The sequence below is a fragment of the Apteryx rowi genome, unplaced genomic scaffold (assembly GCF_003343035.1).
Source record: "Apteryx rowi isolate R43461 unplaced genomic scaffold, aptRow1 scaffold_223, whole genome shotgun sequence".
In the NCBI taxonomy this organism is placed as follows: Eukaryota; Metazoa; Chordata; class Aves; order Apterygiformes; family Apterygidae; genus Apteryx; species Apteryx rowi.
This window is the reverse complement of record NW_020448564.1, coordinates 1,041,056-1,057,443: the sequence shown is the minus strand read 5'-3', so window position 1 is coordinate 1,057,443 and position 16,388 is coordinate 1,041,056. Positions and strand designations below refer to the sequence as shown.

At 40.6% G+C, this 16,388-nt stretch overlaps 2 protein-coding genes across 14 annotated transcripts in view; one reads left to right on the top strand and one right to left on the bottom strand.

Annotated features, from left to right (window-relative positions):
- XPNPEP3 (X-prolyl aminopeptidase 3) overlaps positions 1-3,747 on the bottom strand; it is a 32,465-nt gene extending 28,718 nt beyond the window's left edge. Inside the window, exons 1-3 of one of the 4 annotated variants that reach the window (XM_026065026.1) lie at positions 3,159-3,676; positions 2,775-2,874; positions 1,694-1,810 (exon numbers count right to left, since the gene is read on the bottom strand). Coding sequence is in view for 1 of the 4 variants with exons in the window: in XM_026065025.1 (XP_025920810.1) it covers positions 1,694-1,810; positions 3,585-3,645 (178 nt within the window). In the remaining 3 variants the exon portion in view is untranslated. Of the gene's footprint in view, positions 1-1,693; positions 1,811-2,774; positions 2,875-3,158 lie in introns of all 4 variants that reach the window. The other 3 variants (XM_026065028.1, XM_026065025.1, XM_026065027.1) reach the window with 3 other exon arrangements.
- Positions 3,748-4,084: 337 nt separating this feature from the next.
- LOC112965728 (peroxisomal membrane protein PMP34) overlaps positions 4,085-16,388 on the top strand; it is a 54,132-nt gene continuing 41,828 nt past the window's right edge. For 3 of the 10 annotated variants that reach the window (XM_026065013.1, XM_026065011.1, XM_026065019.1), the window contains exons 1-7: positions 4,086-4,311; positions 9,727-9,784; positions 11,077-11,146; positions 11,255-11,325; positions 11,839-11,905; positions 12,614-12,698; positions 15,564-15,674. In XM_026065013.1, the coding sequence (XP_025920798.1) occupies positions 4,202-4,311; positions 9,727-9,784; positions 11,077-11,146; positions 11,255-11,325; positions 11,839-11,905; positions 12,614-12,698; positions 15,564-15,674 (572 nt within the window). In that variant the 5' untranslated portion in view covers positions 4,086-4,201. Of the gene's footprint in view, positions 4,312-4,646; positions 4,760-7,021; positions 7,125-9,726; positions 9,785-11,076; positions 11,147-11,254; positions 11,326-11,838; positions 11,906-12,613; positions 12,699-15,563; positions 15,675-16,388 lie in introns of those variants that run through there. The other 7 variants (XM_026065014.1, XM_026065016.1, XM_026065017.1 and 4 more) reach the window with 7 other exon arrangements.

The window sequence follows — 16,388 nt, the reverse complement described above, 5'->3', positions numbered from 1 at the left end:
GTTGAGAGAACAGCCAACTACAGTCTGAGTATGTACTTTAAAAAATATGATACTCCTTTAACTATGATCTAAATTAATGCCTTAATTTCTACTGTGGCTAATGTCCTATTTTGATATAACTGCTTTTTCATTTGTTAACTTCTACTTTCACAATCTTTTCTTCCTATTTAATGTATTACACAGCAACAATTCTAGGATTAAAATTGAAATTTGATTTGTACTGTAAGTGGATTCTTTAAATAACTGCTTTCTAAATGAAAATGTTTGCATGGGAGGGGGGGGTTCTATCCAGAATTTTTTCCCTGACAAAAGAGAATTCAAAAAATTGTTGTTTTTGCAAAAATCGTTGTATTTGCTTTAAACTCAACAACATACCTCTGCAAGACCAATTTGGCCTAAAAGTCATATTTGTTTTAACCTGTAGATCTAGAAATTACATAGAACATAGAAATCGTTTTAATGCAATCTGACTCCATGGTTCTGCCATAGTACACTGCAAATTTCCTACACTCCACTGCATTCCAGTCAGATTTCTAACTACTGCAAACAGCCCAGTGATGTTTAGAAGTTGTAATAGAGCAGAATATGGGAATCCCGTTTGCCTTCCAACTGTGAGGCATGTAAACTGAGGCATGAGTCTTCTCCTCTGGAGATGTTCAAAAGCCGCCTGGACGTGATCCTGTGCAATGTGCTCTAGGTGACCCTGCTTGAGCAGGAGGGTTGGACTTAGACGATCTCTAGAGGTCCTTTCCAACCTCAACTATTCTGTGATTCTGTAAACTCTCTTTGCCTTAAGGGCAGTTTCTTTTTAAAACAGTAATTGCAGTAAGACAATGCCTTACTGTTTTAAAGAAAACAACACTTGGCTATTAAATGGAAAATTACTGCAGGCAGCTTTAATTAATCTCCACTATTTAAGTTGTGAGTAGTTTTTAAGTATCAGTCTCATTTACTGTGACATTTTAAGCAGGGCCTTGAGCAGCCTGATCTAATATTGAAGTTAGCCAAGGTTTGAGCAGGGGGGTGGATCTGATGACTTCTTGAGGTTCCTTCTAACCTGAATTATTCCACGATTTTAATAGATATACACACATACACACACATATATATGAATATATATATGCATATATATATGTGTGTGTGTGCATACATACATTCATAGAGAGAGTAGATGTGTGTGTGTATCTGCAGAAAAAGAACACAGAGTATTTTTCTGGACTAATTCTTGCATATATTTTTTACTTTCAATATTTTTAGATTTTATCACTGTCACCTCTCCGAACTTTTTCTGAATTACACCTCTCTGACTCACAAGATGTATATGAAGCATTCTGGTAGCTCAGCTTATGCAAAAGAGTCTTCCCTAATATAAATCATACTGTACTTGCAGGACAGTTAGCTTACAAGATGTCACTGCCACAAAACATCTACAGTACTTTAATCAGTGACTTAGAACACTCCTCGGGAAAAGGGTAAAAAGCCAACATGTAAGCCTGTTTTTGGAATCATTATCTCAGACAGGGAAAGTAACTACAAAATACAATTACTACCTAATGAAGCTAATCATAACCAGCTGAAATTACGGACACCTGTATGATGCTGCAAATCAATACTCTGTCCTAGACACCATCTCAGAAAAATAGAGGAAAGAAAGAATACCAATGATTGGCTCATACAGGGCCTGAAACCTAACCTGGTTTGAGAAGGTGTGGGTGTGTGAAGGGGCTGGGCTGACCCAAATACCGGTTTGGAATCTTCTTCTGCTGGGCAGGCTGGAGGGAAAATCTCCGGAGAGTCCATGACTTGCAGACTAGAGGAAAAGAAATGTATCACATCAAGGTAAAAGACCTTTCCAAATCTCAAACCGCAGAATTACACTGCAGTCATCTGACTCTTAATAGCATTTATTCAACCTCTACCACAACATCCCTCCATAATTTTTCAACTTGTTGCAGGTACATTGGCTCATAAAACTGTCATTGTATGCAACTCAAGTAATGATCAAATATCCATAAAATAGATTAAAAGAAATCAACATACTTTAATACTGACAAACCAGCAAGGAAACCCAGAAAGCTAGGCCAGTTAGCACATGCTCAATTTCAACATTTTGGGTTCCTGATGGGCTCAGTGTTCTCCTTCCCTTGCTCCCCTCAGACACTGCAGGGAGACTTGAAGCACCACAATCACCCAGGTCACCTGCATATCAGTATGTCTTGATTACACCCTCAAAAAACATCTATGTAACAATCAGAGTTTAAGGCCTTTCCTTTTTTCTTCTTTTTTTTTTTTTAATTAAAAATGCCACAAAGAAGCCATCAAATACCATTGCTTTTACAACAATGTAGAAGTTTTTTTGGAGGGATGATACTCAAGATTCCTCATTTTGTTACACATCTAGCTTACTTGGCAGCAACATTAGCCAAACTGGAAACAGTTCCTCAGGAACACAGAGCTATGTATCCCATTTCCAATCCCCCAAACCACTTACACTGCCAGAGCAGACAGTCTTACACGAGAATTCACGAGTGTGTATTGGGGAAGCTAGGGGAGGGCACAATAAGACATAAGATAAAACTAAATACCATAAAATATGTCTCCGTTTGCTGGCCCTCACAAACCTTACCAATTCTGGATTTCTCAGGCACACTTGCAAATGAAGTATTGCCTGTGTCTAGATACAAATTATCAAACACACCAAAAGAGATGCTAATCAGTTTCCTAACATCTAACAGCTGCTGTTTTGGAAACTGATTCTTTTTTATGTCACTTACCATGTGCCTACTATAAAATCAATTTATGCTGCTCTGGCACAGTACTGGATTCTCAGTAGAAGTGATGATCAGTTCTTCGATGGCATAAGCAAGTGTAAAGCTGTAGCACATGGACACAAGCAAAACAGCTGCCTACCTTTCAGGAACCCGAGACAGAGATTTATACTAGAATGCATAGACTGGATTTTCTGAGAGAACCAATATGACTATCTACTAAATGAAGACTATTTATGCAGGATAACTGATTATCATAGCTTAAAGCATACCATCTGTTTCAGGAAGTGATGTCTGACTGGCATAACAGTCTGGAAATTTAAGTATTAAAGTATAATTACTGCTTTTTGTGCAGTCTGAACCGAGACAGTTTTCACTGTGTCTACCTACCTACAGAGAAGACAAACAGGACATCTCACAACGAGACAAGAGAGCACAACAGACATCAAATAAAGCAATGTTTTGAACACAGCGGGAAGCTTTCCAGATTGTTGCTTTATTTTTCAAATAAGAAGCCACTCTTTCCTCAGATTTATCCGTGACCGGAGGCACAACTTCGCTGCGGCGCCACCTGCCCCCCTCGCCCACGGCAAGGCCACAGCTCGCACGGCCCTGACCGCCGCCGTGCCGCCAGCGCGGGACGGGAACGGGCTCGCAACGGCGATAACGCTTAACGCGACGGCAGTCCCCGGCTCTACCTAGGGGAGTCACCGGAGCCCTAGGTACAGAGGCAGCCCCGGCCGGGGCCGAGGGGGCAGGGCCCGGCGGCACCGGGCCGCCGGGATGAAGCGACGTGGGAGGAAAGGAGTCTCTGACCTGAGAAGCCGCGCCAGCCCCTCACCGCCAGGACAAGCCTCTGGGCCGGGAAGCGCGACATGGCCACTAGCGCGGGGCTCCGCGCCCCACCAGCCCCCCCCTGCGCCGGCGCGGCGCGCACATTGCGGGACCTGCCGCCGCTGCCGCGCCGCGCAGCGACGCAACCAGCGCCTGACGTCACCGGCGGGCGCCACCGCCCGGCGCCGACCCGCCCGGTACTGCCGCCAATGAGCGGCGCGGCGCTGCCTTAGGTGCCCGCGCCGCCCGCCTGCCCCGCGCCGCCGCCACCCGTGCGGGACACGGGGGGGTGGCCGCGGCCTCGGCGCGGCTGCAGCGGTGGGGGGAGGCGGGCGATGCCGCTGAGGAGGGTAATGCTTGGTGCCTCACGGCAGTCGGCCGTTTAACGGCCACCTCCGCTTCTAGAAAGTTCCGGCTGCTACGCGGCGGTGGGGCGGGGCCCGCCGGGCGGGCGGTGGGCGGAGCCACGGTGGTGGGCGGGGCGTCGTGCGGGCTGGAAACTTCCGCGGCGCCGCGCGGCGGTTGGGTAGGGAAGCGGGTGGGCTGCGTAGTGTCGCGCAGCGGGCGAGCAGTAGTTGCGGCCTCTCCGCCGTTCCGCCATGGACTCGCGCAAGCTGAGCGAGCTGCGGGCCTTCGTCAGGCTCTGCAAGCAGAACCCGGGCCTGCTGCACACGGAGGAGCTGGCCTTCCTGCGCGAGTGGGTGGAGAGGTCGGTCACGGGCCGGGCCCGKCCGGGCCGAGCCTTGGCGGCGGCGGAGACGTTGAGGCGGCGGTTGGGGTGGTCTCGCGCGGGACGGAGTGGGGGAGGGGCGGGACCCGTGGGGGGGGGGTGGCACGTGTCGGCGGGCGGCCCCGCCGCGTGGTCGGGAGGCAGGTGGGGGGCGTCGTCCCCCGCGGCCGCTGCTGTTGGGGAGGTGGCGGGCTTCCGCCCCGCACTCGTTACGACTCGTGCATTAGAAAGATAGATTTGTTTATTTATTTATTTATTTTAAACTCGTTCGCTCTTCTCATTGCAAATCTTGCCCCCCCCCCCGGCCATTTCAGTGGCTTAGCTTTCCAGGCTGGAAGGTCCCAGAGCAATACTTACCGAGCTAATTCTCGCATTATTCAGCAGAGTTGGGCTAGCCAGACTTTAAAGGAGCCGAGTTTGTGGGGAGGTGAGTGGCGCTGATTCACGTGCCGGTACCCCAGAGCGTTAAATATCTCACAGCTTAAGGTGCGAAATGGTTCGCGTCCAGAATTTGCTTAATCGCTGGAAGTTTCGCTTGTCGTGTAGTTGAACTCTTGCTCCCTTGTGAGGCATTTCATATGTGTGCTTTTTAAGGCTGTTGATACTTTTTTTGTGCATTTGAAGCCTGTCATGGCAGATGCTTCTCAATATGAAAACATCCCTATACCTCTCCGAAGTTCCCCAAAACACCCAGTTGGAAGAGTTAAAGTCTACTACTTGTAGAGACCCCACAGAACCTGTGTGTTCAGCTAGGGAAAGTCTGTTTGGCTCTCATAGCCACATCGCTCCTGCTCTGAGGGACTCGGAACAGTGAGGGAAATCCTTGCAGATACACCTCTTATGAGGGGAGAAGTCTTTATTTAGCGTTAAATTTGAATTTACTCAAAAAAATTTTGCTTTAAAATGCATCTGAAAGTATTCTAATGGTATTTTGTGTCCTGTTGTAATTAGTTGGAAAACTAGTAGGGCTACCATATATATAATATAAATATAAATATTTATATAAATATATAAAAATGAAATATATATAAGTAAATATATATATAGTAAGTACTGGCACTTAACAGTATCCTGTGTAATGAAAATTGCTTTAAACTATTATTGGGTCTGTTTTTTAAACTGTTGTTTAAACTTTTTTAAACATCTGAATACTCATGTGATTGTGAAACACTCCTATTTAACTTCGCTTGGTTTTACAGTGATGATTGTAGCTGCACGTATGCTTAGGAAGGAGATGCACTTGTGTTTTATCGTACTGCAGGTCCTCAGTCCCTTTGCTAATGCATAAAAGACCTCAGCCACTCACCCAGACTTACTTCTGTTGTTCTGTTGTGTAATTCTGAAGGTATGAAAAGACTATTGGGGAGAGGGGGAGACACTAACTTCTTTTGGCTGAAAAAAGTGTTAGGGGAATGAAAGGTGAGCCTCTGATTTCTAATTTTCTCCATGTTAATGTGGAAGGCTCTAACTTGCAGGTTCATTTTTAGTGTAAAACTTAGGTTTTTGAAGTGTGGAGCGTTTTTTCTATGGAAAAACTTTGTTGGATATTTTTGTTTCAGAAATTAAAAACCTAACTCAAAATAGAACCTCATACAACTCTCTTAGTGCTTCTTGTTTCCTTCACATATTTGAGCTAAATATTTGGGTAAATTTTACACTTGAATATTCAAAGTAGTRGCCAGACTGCTTCTCATGTCAAACTGGCTGGAAGCTTGGTGGGTTCCCCTGCTCCCTTCCATAATAGTGCTGTTTGCAGTAGGACAATGACATGCTTTTTTTTTTAAGGTTTTCTCATTATTCAGAAACTACTTGAAACTTATAATGGCCCAGGTTCAGTGGAAATGTACTTGATCGGTTTTATCATATCTTTGTCAGGCTCACATGTATTAATTTAAAAGATTTAGGTTTGGTCATGGGGGTAATGTTGCAAGTGATTACTCAGTAATGACTAAATGATACTGAAATCCATCATGAAATTTTTCAGCTAAAATTCTAATAGTTGATCTGACCTTTTCTTAAAGCTGAGAACGATGCTAATTGCTTGGGATGCCTGAGTGTGGTGCTTGATTTCTGACTCAGCGTTAATGTTGCGTCAGAAATCTGAAGTCTTCTTTCATGTTTTCACATATTTGTTATCTATCTGTATAGCTGATACATTTCATTTCTCTGTAGATACTTGTGAAGAATATACTAGTGTATGATTATATTTGGAAAGGGTTTTGATGTCCCATTTGTTCAAGCCTGTTTCTTTCATAACTGCATAAATATATAAATATTTTAACATGAATCATTATGATAGGAGTCGTCATAGGGGCTGTGTTTCAAAAACCTGCAGTTGAGCAAAGAAAACAAAAGCAGTCCTTAAAAGTAAGGCACAAAACTCAATTCATGAACAGTTTTTTTGTTGTTTTTTTTTGCCTTTTTTATTGTTTTTTTCAGAAAGATTTTGACCTTTTGAATTTTCTGGATGGGACCAGACTCTTTTCAGTGGTGCCGAGCGACAGGATGCGAGGCAACGGGCACAAACTGAAACACAGACAATTCCATCTGAACATGAGGAAATACTTTTTCACTGTGAGGGTGACAGAGCACTGGAACAGGTTGCCCAGAGAGCTTGTGGAGTCTCCTTCTCTGGAGATATTCAAAAGCTGCCTGGATGTGATCCTGTGCAATGTGCTGTAGRTGACCCTGCTTGAGCAGGGGGGTTGGACTAGATGATCTCCAGAGGTCCCTTCCAACCTCAGCGATTCTGTGATTCTGTAATCCGGTTCATCTGTAAAGATAATTTCACTGTAAGTGAGGAAAATGGATGCAGAAATGATGGTTGCAATTCTAAAAAGTCAGAAAAGCAGCGCTTCACATCTCTGTGATCAGTGGAAGTGTGGAGTCATTATTACAATGGAGTCCTGACAAATTCTCAGGTGCAGTTACCTGAACTGCCCAACTCTCTCACCATGTTTCAGCATAAAGGCTTATTTTAAAATGTTTCTTTTTTGTGTGTTATTTATACTGCTCAGTAACTGAGTTGTCATACAAGAGTAACTCATATGCTATATGTGTAGCTATTGAGTTTAAATACATTGCAAATTTAAATTGAGTTTAAATACATTGCATCCTTGCTGCACATTTAATCATTGTAATCAAATACTGCTTTAAGGAATGATTTTAGAGTAACTTGCTTTGGGATTGTTCTGGAATTGCAAATCTAGATTCAGTAGAAGATAACCGGATAGTAAAAATATTTTTAAGGGCTGGGAATAAAACTGTGTTTGTGAAAGCAGTTTGTGCAGTTTGGCAGTTTGTGAAATACCGTATTCGGAAGTGCATAAATGCTAGTTAAACACCTCTCATAGACTGTTTTAACAATACTTTAATAAAGCCCTAGGTGGGCGGTTTGGGGAGGCGAAGAGGGCGGAAGAGACTAATCAAATTGTTCCAGCCTTGAGATGTTTCAAGGTTTCAGGCTTAAAAACAGCTGATAGTGAGACTAGTAATTTGGAATTGCTCTGGAATTTTAATTCTGCATTTTTAGCTTGAGCTGTTCTCAAATACATGGCTGGAAGATAGGAATCAAATTTTGACCTTTTTTGAATTAGAGGGTTCTCAGTCTTTTTCCGGTAGACATAGTAAGTGAGCCAGGCTTTGAAAAAGTCTTGTTATTTAAAAAGAATGTTACAGTATTTTTCAACGAGCATTAGATGGATAGATGTATCTTAATTTCTGAGCATTGTGCTAACCTGAATAATAGCTGTTAATGCTTCTAAAATCCTCGAATAATTACAGTTCTTGTTGGATGGGCAGAAGAACAGATGTTCCTATGCTCACCTACTCTTGTCCCTGTAATGCCATTCGTTTAGTTGTTACGTCTGACTTTTCTTGAACTGCTTGTTAGAATGAAAACTCTTGAATTTATATTACTGTATTATATGCCTATTGTCAGCCTGYGAGGGTAAAAAATTAGGAGAAATAGTTACTACCTATATTGTATTTTTTGCCTAGTTCTRTAATGATTTAATCAAAATGCAGTTGTTCTATCCTTAAACTATAGCATGGATTAAGCAATGTCAACATATCAGTGGCACGTGTAGATTTTTGTAATTACAAAAAAATGCATCTTCTGAAGTTATTTAGGGTGTGTTTCCCTGACAGCTTATCCTGATGTAAATTAAAGGTAGTGTAGTGCTGCTCTGCTGCCCTTTGGTTGCAGCATCCTTTTTCCCCTTTTGTGGTGCCAGGTCCTGTCAATCCTGCCACCCCCCCACCCCTCCCCCCCGCCACAAGTTTTCAGCCAGTTTAGGGCCTGACTGTGAGGTGCTGCTGGTGTCAGGAGAGAGGAAAGAGAGGGGAGAGTGGGACTGCAGCAGCCTGGCTTAAGTTGCTATGAGATTTCTTCCTTAGGGTTTAGTTTCGTGTTGCACAAATGCTAGCATTGCTGAAAGCAGGTAGTCCTGCTCCCCTCCAGGTCTTCTTGCCTGTTTGCCCACTTCTTTCTCCTCCCCCCTGCATCATGTCTAACCGGTTGTGTGGTCCCCAAATGAGTTGGTTCAGCCTGAGCTGATAAAAACAAATATGCATATATTTTTTTCCATGTGGAGTTTACATGGGCAAAACAATTGAAAACTACCAGTAGATGAGAATGCAGGGCACAGGATGGATGGGGGTGGTCATCTTTGTGGCAGCCTGCCATTAGATATGATTAGATGTTAAATGAAACRGAGCTAGAGAGTTTAGCCTGTGCTTATTTCTGGCTGCTGACCAAAGTCCATATAATACAGAAGTTTATCCTGTATTGAAGGAATGCTGTCTGTACAAAGAATGCTTCTTAACTTGTAGCTAAGTAAAGGCATAAATATTGCAATACACAAAAGGAATGAAATTGTTTTCATAGGCAGCAATTATTTTTAATTGTATAACTGTTTTATACAAGAAAAATACAAGGATAATTGGCCATTTTTAGTCATTTAGGTTTCTCTTAATTTATTGGACACATGCTCCAAACTAATGAGAAATAATTGCTTTTTTCTAGTATTGAAATAAAAGAATGACATCTAGTTTTGATTTGAAACAAAAGTTCTGTTTTAAAGGAAAAATCAATTTCAGCCAAAGAGGCAGCTTTTATTTGGAGAAAGGATGAGTGGGAGATGTGTATGAGCACAAGTTACAGTGGAGTTCCAGGTGAAAGAGCCAACAGACCCAGCGTGCATTATGTCACTTTGAGACAAGCATGGTGGATGCGTGATTCTGTTACTGTTTTTACAATGAATTGGATCATTATGTTTTCTGCCACAACAGAAACCTGAGATTGTCAGCAGGATTTGAATTTCTAAAGGACATGACCGTGTTTTGGTAATCTTTTTCTTCCCCCCCCCCCCCCCCCCCCATTTTGCTGAAAAGCATGGGAGGCACAATACCACCTGCTCCAGCCAATGCCTCTGCAGAAGAGACAAGTAAGGTGAGACATGGAAAATTTATCATTGAAAACTAATGTTTGGACTTTATGCAAAAATGTTGGAGAGGGAGGAGAGAAACAAAAATTGCTGTCAGTTTTCGTTCAAATAGGRTGGGTGAATATGCTAGGGTAAGTGAGTACTAGATTGTGACAGTCCAAAGACAGAAGCCTGCCCATTTTATGTTGTGGATGGAGACTTGTTATAGATTGCTTGCTAGTGTGGTTCAAGTGTTACCATGCTTCATTTCCCTAATTCTGAATGTCTGATGCTCTGTGCAATGCAAGTGCTGAAGAAAAAGTCTTAATTTTTATGTACTTGCTCTCTGTATGTACACCTTTTCTGTAGTCATTAGTAGCTCAAATTATAATCTGTGCACGACAAGAAATACTAGCCAGCATGACAGGTAATGAAGTGAACAGTTAACTGTTAGCTTTTTAGGCCGGTATTGCGGAGAACATAGTTTTTGAAATGTGGGTTGGATGTTTTTTGTTTTTTAAAGGAGGATAATAAAATGGGCTTGTAGATATTTATGACAGATTTTCCCAAGCTTGAAATTGTTTTGAAAAAAAGGAAAAAATTTCTTGTTTGGGGTTTAACAAGACAGTGGATGCTGCAATTACTGGCTAGTAAGAACTGTTTAAGGAATTGTGTGTATAGGGGGTATAAATTGTTATACTCTGACTATAAGGACAAACAGTTTGTCTGTGATAAAGGAGGCTGTGTTAAGTGAGGGGATTCAGAGGAGAGTGGTAACATGGTTAGAAATTGGTAGGAAAACATTTGAAGAAGCATTCTAAGCAAGTGGCACAAGATATCTGGCCTTGACAAATGGAGACAATATTGTAATCTTTGAGACCTGCTCATTGCTCACTGCTAAAGGACCCTAGCTTAATAGTATTAGACTGAGAGAATTTTTGATGCAGAGAATGTGTCAGGGAGGGTAGGAAGATTAGAAGGGCTAGTTAGGACTCATTACAAGACTGGTTTTGAATTGGGTATTACTTGGATCATTTTATTTTGGTCATTAAATTACACAGTTTGAAGGACAGGCTTTACCAGCAATTGAAGTTCACACATCAAGGTTTGGGCTCTAAATTATTTGCGTGTTTGACAGACTTAAGCTGGGGGGGAGGGAATGAGGTTTGTGTCTTAAATAAAACTATTTAGAGCAATAGATTGCATAGAGCAATTGTCTGCTTTGAAGATTTATGTTGGATTTTCTGATGCCTTATAAAGGTGGGAATAGAGTATCAGTCAGAAATAATGTATGCTTACAAATATGTTTCTCTTTCAGGGCAAAGCAGAGGAACAGCCAGAGGAACCAGTTAAATCACCTGAGCCAGAAAGTGAAGAGAGTGACTTAGGTGTGGAAGATAAATGCTGTTACCGCAGTACACCAATTTGAACATGATTCTGAAAGTTCTCTCTCTGTTTGCAGATGGAGCTTAATTTTGCTTTTCATTTTTCCCTAGAAATTGACAACGAGGGTGTGATTGAACCAGACAATGACGACCCTCAAGAAATGGGAGATGAAAATGTGGAGGTAAGCACAGTACTTTCAGTGGCTGTGGCAGTAGGGAAGAGAGGGAGAGGTTTTGAACCGAGTCAAGAATAGTAATTGGGGCTGGGGGAAGGAGAGGGGGAGTAAGACTACATGATCTAGATAGATAGCCAGTCATTGCTTTGCCTCTTTTTCTCCTGAATAGAAAAACTACTAGCCTAAAACTGATATTTTTCCTTATGAATCCATTGAAGAGTTCCGTGGGGAAAAATCAGGTCAGAAAACACCACAAAAAATTATCAAAACATCTGAGAAAACTAGATGTATAGAAATCTGGCATTATTCAACTACCTTTTGAGGTTTTTTTAGCTCAAAATAGTGGTGACTTATGCCTTCAAGGTGAAAGCAAAAAATTACATTTTTCTGAACTACAATTTCAATACAAATTAAAAAATTATTCTGGAGTCAGAAAACTGGAGCTCCCTTCTTTGACATTGTCTCAGCTTGGTATTTCTGGCCTGGACTCTATAGCTTTGGGGTTTGTTTGTTTGTTAGGTCACTGAAGAGATGATGGATCAAGCTAATGAGAAGAAGATGGAGGCTATAAATGCACTGAGTGAAGGTCGTAAATTGTTTTCCAGTACATATTAAAGAACATAATGTTGTTTTGTGCTTTTTTTTTTTTCTTTTTAAAGTAAAAATCTTGGACCTTTTTGAATGCTTTCAAGCAGGAGAAAGCCCACTTCTTAACTACTCAGGAAAAATTTTTTGTTACCAGAATGTGATGTTTCTGTTGTATTTCAGAGAAAAGGTAGCTGTTTAACAAGAAGTGCTTAGCARTGTTGTGTTGGATAGCGAAAGCTAGCTAGAACATGAAAGCTCTTTTTAAGTGCTGTCTTCCTGATGTGGCTGTAGTTGAAGGTAGAGGGGGAATCATTGCAGCATCTTAATTATAAACCAACCAGCTTTTCTTTGAATTTTGAATACTGTGCCCGTTATGGGACTTCTCTACATATTATGGTTGGTGTTTTTAATGGTTTGTCTTAACTCGATAAAAAGCTGTGTAAAGAGGTGGCTTCTTGCTTGACTGGGTGCAAAGTCAAACGCTCAGATTTAACTAGAAAAAGTCGTTTTCTTCCAGGCAGTARTTTTGGAGTTTGTGTTTGCATTTCAGTAATAGATAATTTAGAAGAAAAAATTTGAATTTGCTTATGTTGATAATGTCCCGTTTAAGAAGTGTCTAAGGGCATAACACCCTGCAAGGTTGGTTTGGCAATAGGATTTAATTTCACTGTGTAATAACTGAAACTTTACTGGTATGCATGTTCAGGTGAACTTCAGAGGGCTGTCGACTTGTTCACCGAAGCCATCAAGCTGAATCCTTGTTTGGCCATCCTGTACGCCAAGAGGGCGAGGTGAGTCATTATAAACTAGTGATTTATGTTTCTGTCTGCTCTGTTATTGCCCATAAAGAGCCAAAACATACTAGAAAATTGTACATTTAAATCAGATTAGRGAAAGAGGAAAGTGCACTTAATTACATATAAAAGGAATTGTATGAACTAGATTTGCTGAAGCAGCCATCTAAGAATCTTAATTGTTGAGGTATAGAATGATGTTCTAAAATACATTGTAATAATTAATGCCTCTTGGTGTGTTGAATTAGAAAGATACTAAATAATAAACACTTGAAACACCTAAAGATCCTTCTAGGATTAAGATAATGATTGAAGTCATGTCCAGTCTAGATAAGAAGCTAATTGTGGATCATGTGAATTCTCTCCCTGTTGTATATGCTAAATAAATTTTCACTGTGAAACACTTGTTTCTGTTCAACAGCCTTACATAGGAACAGGATATACCTATTCTCAACCCATTAAACACCCACCTTACTGCTGATTAAAGCTACCAGACTGCAGATAATGCTTTAGGAACATACTGTCGGATTTGATGTATGGTGGCCCTAGCTGCATAATACACAAACATTTATCTCCCTAATTCTTGAAGCAGGCAGGCAAGTGGTAGACAAACCAATGGGCTGTTGAAGCCCAAGATCCCGCAGATTTTTTTTTTTTTTTTTCCAAACACAAAACAAACTGTTGATCATGCATGTTTGATAGCTGTGTGGATCTTCTCCATAGTAAGATAAAATCCAAAGAAATGTTGAGCTTTTGTTGAGTTTCATGTGTACTCAATCATACTGGATTAATTAGTATCTGTTAACTCTTTGGTTCTACTACATCTTACTGATACAGGCCTGGCTCTTTTTTCCTTTCCATATCAAAGTTTTTGCATGTAACCCTTTCTGTACCTYATAATAACTCTTTTTTTGGGCTGTCATAGTGTGTTTTTGTTTGTTTGTTTTTAACCTCTCGTAGTGCTATATGTTCTCATGAACAGGATGTTTTAGCAAAGAGAAGTAAGAGCATCAGGAGAGGTTGAAAAAAGTCTCAATTTCATACTATATATTTTTGCTCATTTCTACACTGTAGGTTTTACAACTTGTCTATTGTAACAGCAGTACTGATCAAGTGCTGAGAGTAATCCTCCTCTCCCTGGTGGACTTGATTTAAAATTCTTTTAATGTCCTGAGACAGCCAGCAGCTTTGGAACATCCCTCATTGGTGAGGTATAATTCTGGGACAGCTTCCTGATGTGTTGTTCTCCTTGTTTATTTCTAGAAGAAAAGGTGTGAATTTATGCTTGCTTAAGTAGCCTTAATGATGAAATAACTTAAAGGTAGTCTAATTGCTGATAAATTTCTTTCAAGTGGATTTAGAAGGACAGAAGTTCTAACTTGGAGTATCTTGGATCTTGTGGATTTTGAAATTTGAGTACTTTGTCAATTCAGGAATGTTTTTTTAGTGTTTCCTGCAGAGGTTTTTGTTCAGCGTGTGATGATTGTGCCAAATACCTGAACATCTTAAGCATTTTTCCCTAATAGTTAATTGGATTTGCTCAAACATTGTAAAACTTGCAATTACTTCCCTTAACTGAGAAGGGAACAGGGCTACCTTCTGTAAACCTTGATGACACGACTGCTATCAGGCATTTGCTTTTGAAAACAGCAATTAAGAACAAAAATAGTGCTTTACATAGAACATGAAGATTGTAGCTAATCATTAGTTCACAAACAGCCCCTTAAAATTGTGATAGGCTGTGGCTTCTCTTCCTAACAATGTGTAGTAGCAAAGCCGGTTTGACTACTCGTAGTCTCAAACCTAAATTAAGCCTTTGTGTGCTCAATACCTCTCTCTTGCTTTTTGTGTTGTTTGATCATGAATCTTTAAAGGTTCTTTATAGACTCCAGTTGTATCTTTTTCTTCATACATTGTCTGTTCCAGACTATAGGGTCCTAGCCTGTTTCCCTGTATGGGCAGGTTCTGTGCTGTAGTTGAGGTTTTGTTGCTTTTCTTGAGACACTTCTCAGTTCTACTACCCCCTTCTTTGAGATGAAGGGATGGGACAGGACCAAAATTTCACACAGTATTCAAGCTGAGGCCCATTGTGGATTTATACAGTGGCACGATTGTGTTATATTTTAGTTTCTTTCTTGATTGCTAATCTTTGATTTATGCATGTTGACTTCTGTGTATTGAGGAGCTTAAGGAGCAGGCTGCAAGATCGGGGGAAAAGATATCATGGAAGTTCAAGGAATGGCGGGGTGAGTGGGGGAGAAGCATTAGAAGGAAAGCACTAAATAGGCCATGAGACTTCAGGGTGAGCAGCTTAAAGAGAGAAATTCGGTTTTGTGGCTTATCGGACTAGATGATTAAGCAGTTGCTCTTGTTCTCTACAGACAAAACCGACATGCTCTTGTAGTTCCTGATGGTTCTAACCATTGACCCTTGTAGCATGTATGAAAACTCATGCTTGATTTCTCCTTTTAGTTGTTTTAAAGACTTTGTAATATGGAATGCATAATATTATCTATATTTTGTTTAGCTGGTTCATCACTATTTGTTAGAGACTGCATAGACCATGAAATTGAACTCTCTTTTGCGTTTATTTATCCTCTCCTAATGCACCAAAGTTGTTCTTGCTGGTGAGGCTTGACTCATAACAGTGAACACCTGGACTTCTGGCTAATGAGTCACCTACCATGGGCAAAAACTGTAAATTTCAGTAACGCATTGCTTATTGCAACAAAATTTTCTTGAATTCAACTCTTCAAATGCATCTTTGTAGCTCGCTTGCTTGTTAGTCGTCTAAAATTATTTCCAGCTTAAGTTAGTAACTTGGTATTTGAATATATACAATAAATGTTCTCATTCCCACAGTGTTTTTGTGAAACTACAGAAGCCAAATGCTGCCATTAGAGACTGTGACAGAGCTATCAAGATTAATCCTGACTCAGCACAGACCTACAAATGGAGGGGAAAAGCACATAGGTGATAAACTGCAACTGTACTTCATATCCTCTTCACTTACTTGTGGGGAACAATTTTATTTATGCCTTCTGTCCTTCTATATTTTTCTGTGATAGGTGGTTTGTCTATCTCTTACCTAAGAGCCATAGTCATGAGCCAAGAAAACATTAAGTGTATGTATTGGTGAATTACAAGAAAGAAAGGAGGATGATTTGGGAATAATCCTTCTGTCACTGCCTTTTTTTCATAAACCATCTTCTCAAGGCTTATTGCTATTCTGTATAGCATCTTCTAACTGTTTGCTAAAGGTTATGAGATCTAGGACTGTGGGGTTTATTTGTTTGGGCATCTTTTGTTTTTTAGTTTAGTTTTTATTCTAATTTTAAACATTGCTCAGCTGCCCATATTCCATAGAATCCTAGAGCACTTAAGTAGTAAATTCAACTGCCTACGTATTTAGGGAACCATGTGTTTCAATTGGAGAGTAGTAGTAAGCAAACAGGGTAATTACCTAAAATGGAATTAGGCCAGTGTACCTCCTCCAACTCTACTTACTTTAAAGTTTTTTCTACAATGTCAATAAATCAGCCAAAAATAATATGATGATGCTTCTTCCAGACAGTAAAAGTGGAAGGAGTGAGCATTAATAGAACGTAAAAAAAAAAAAAAAAAAAAAAACTTTAAGCAGTGTTCAGTGAGTAGTTTATTAATGTCTACAATTTTAATATATGGCAT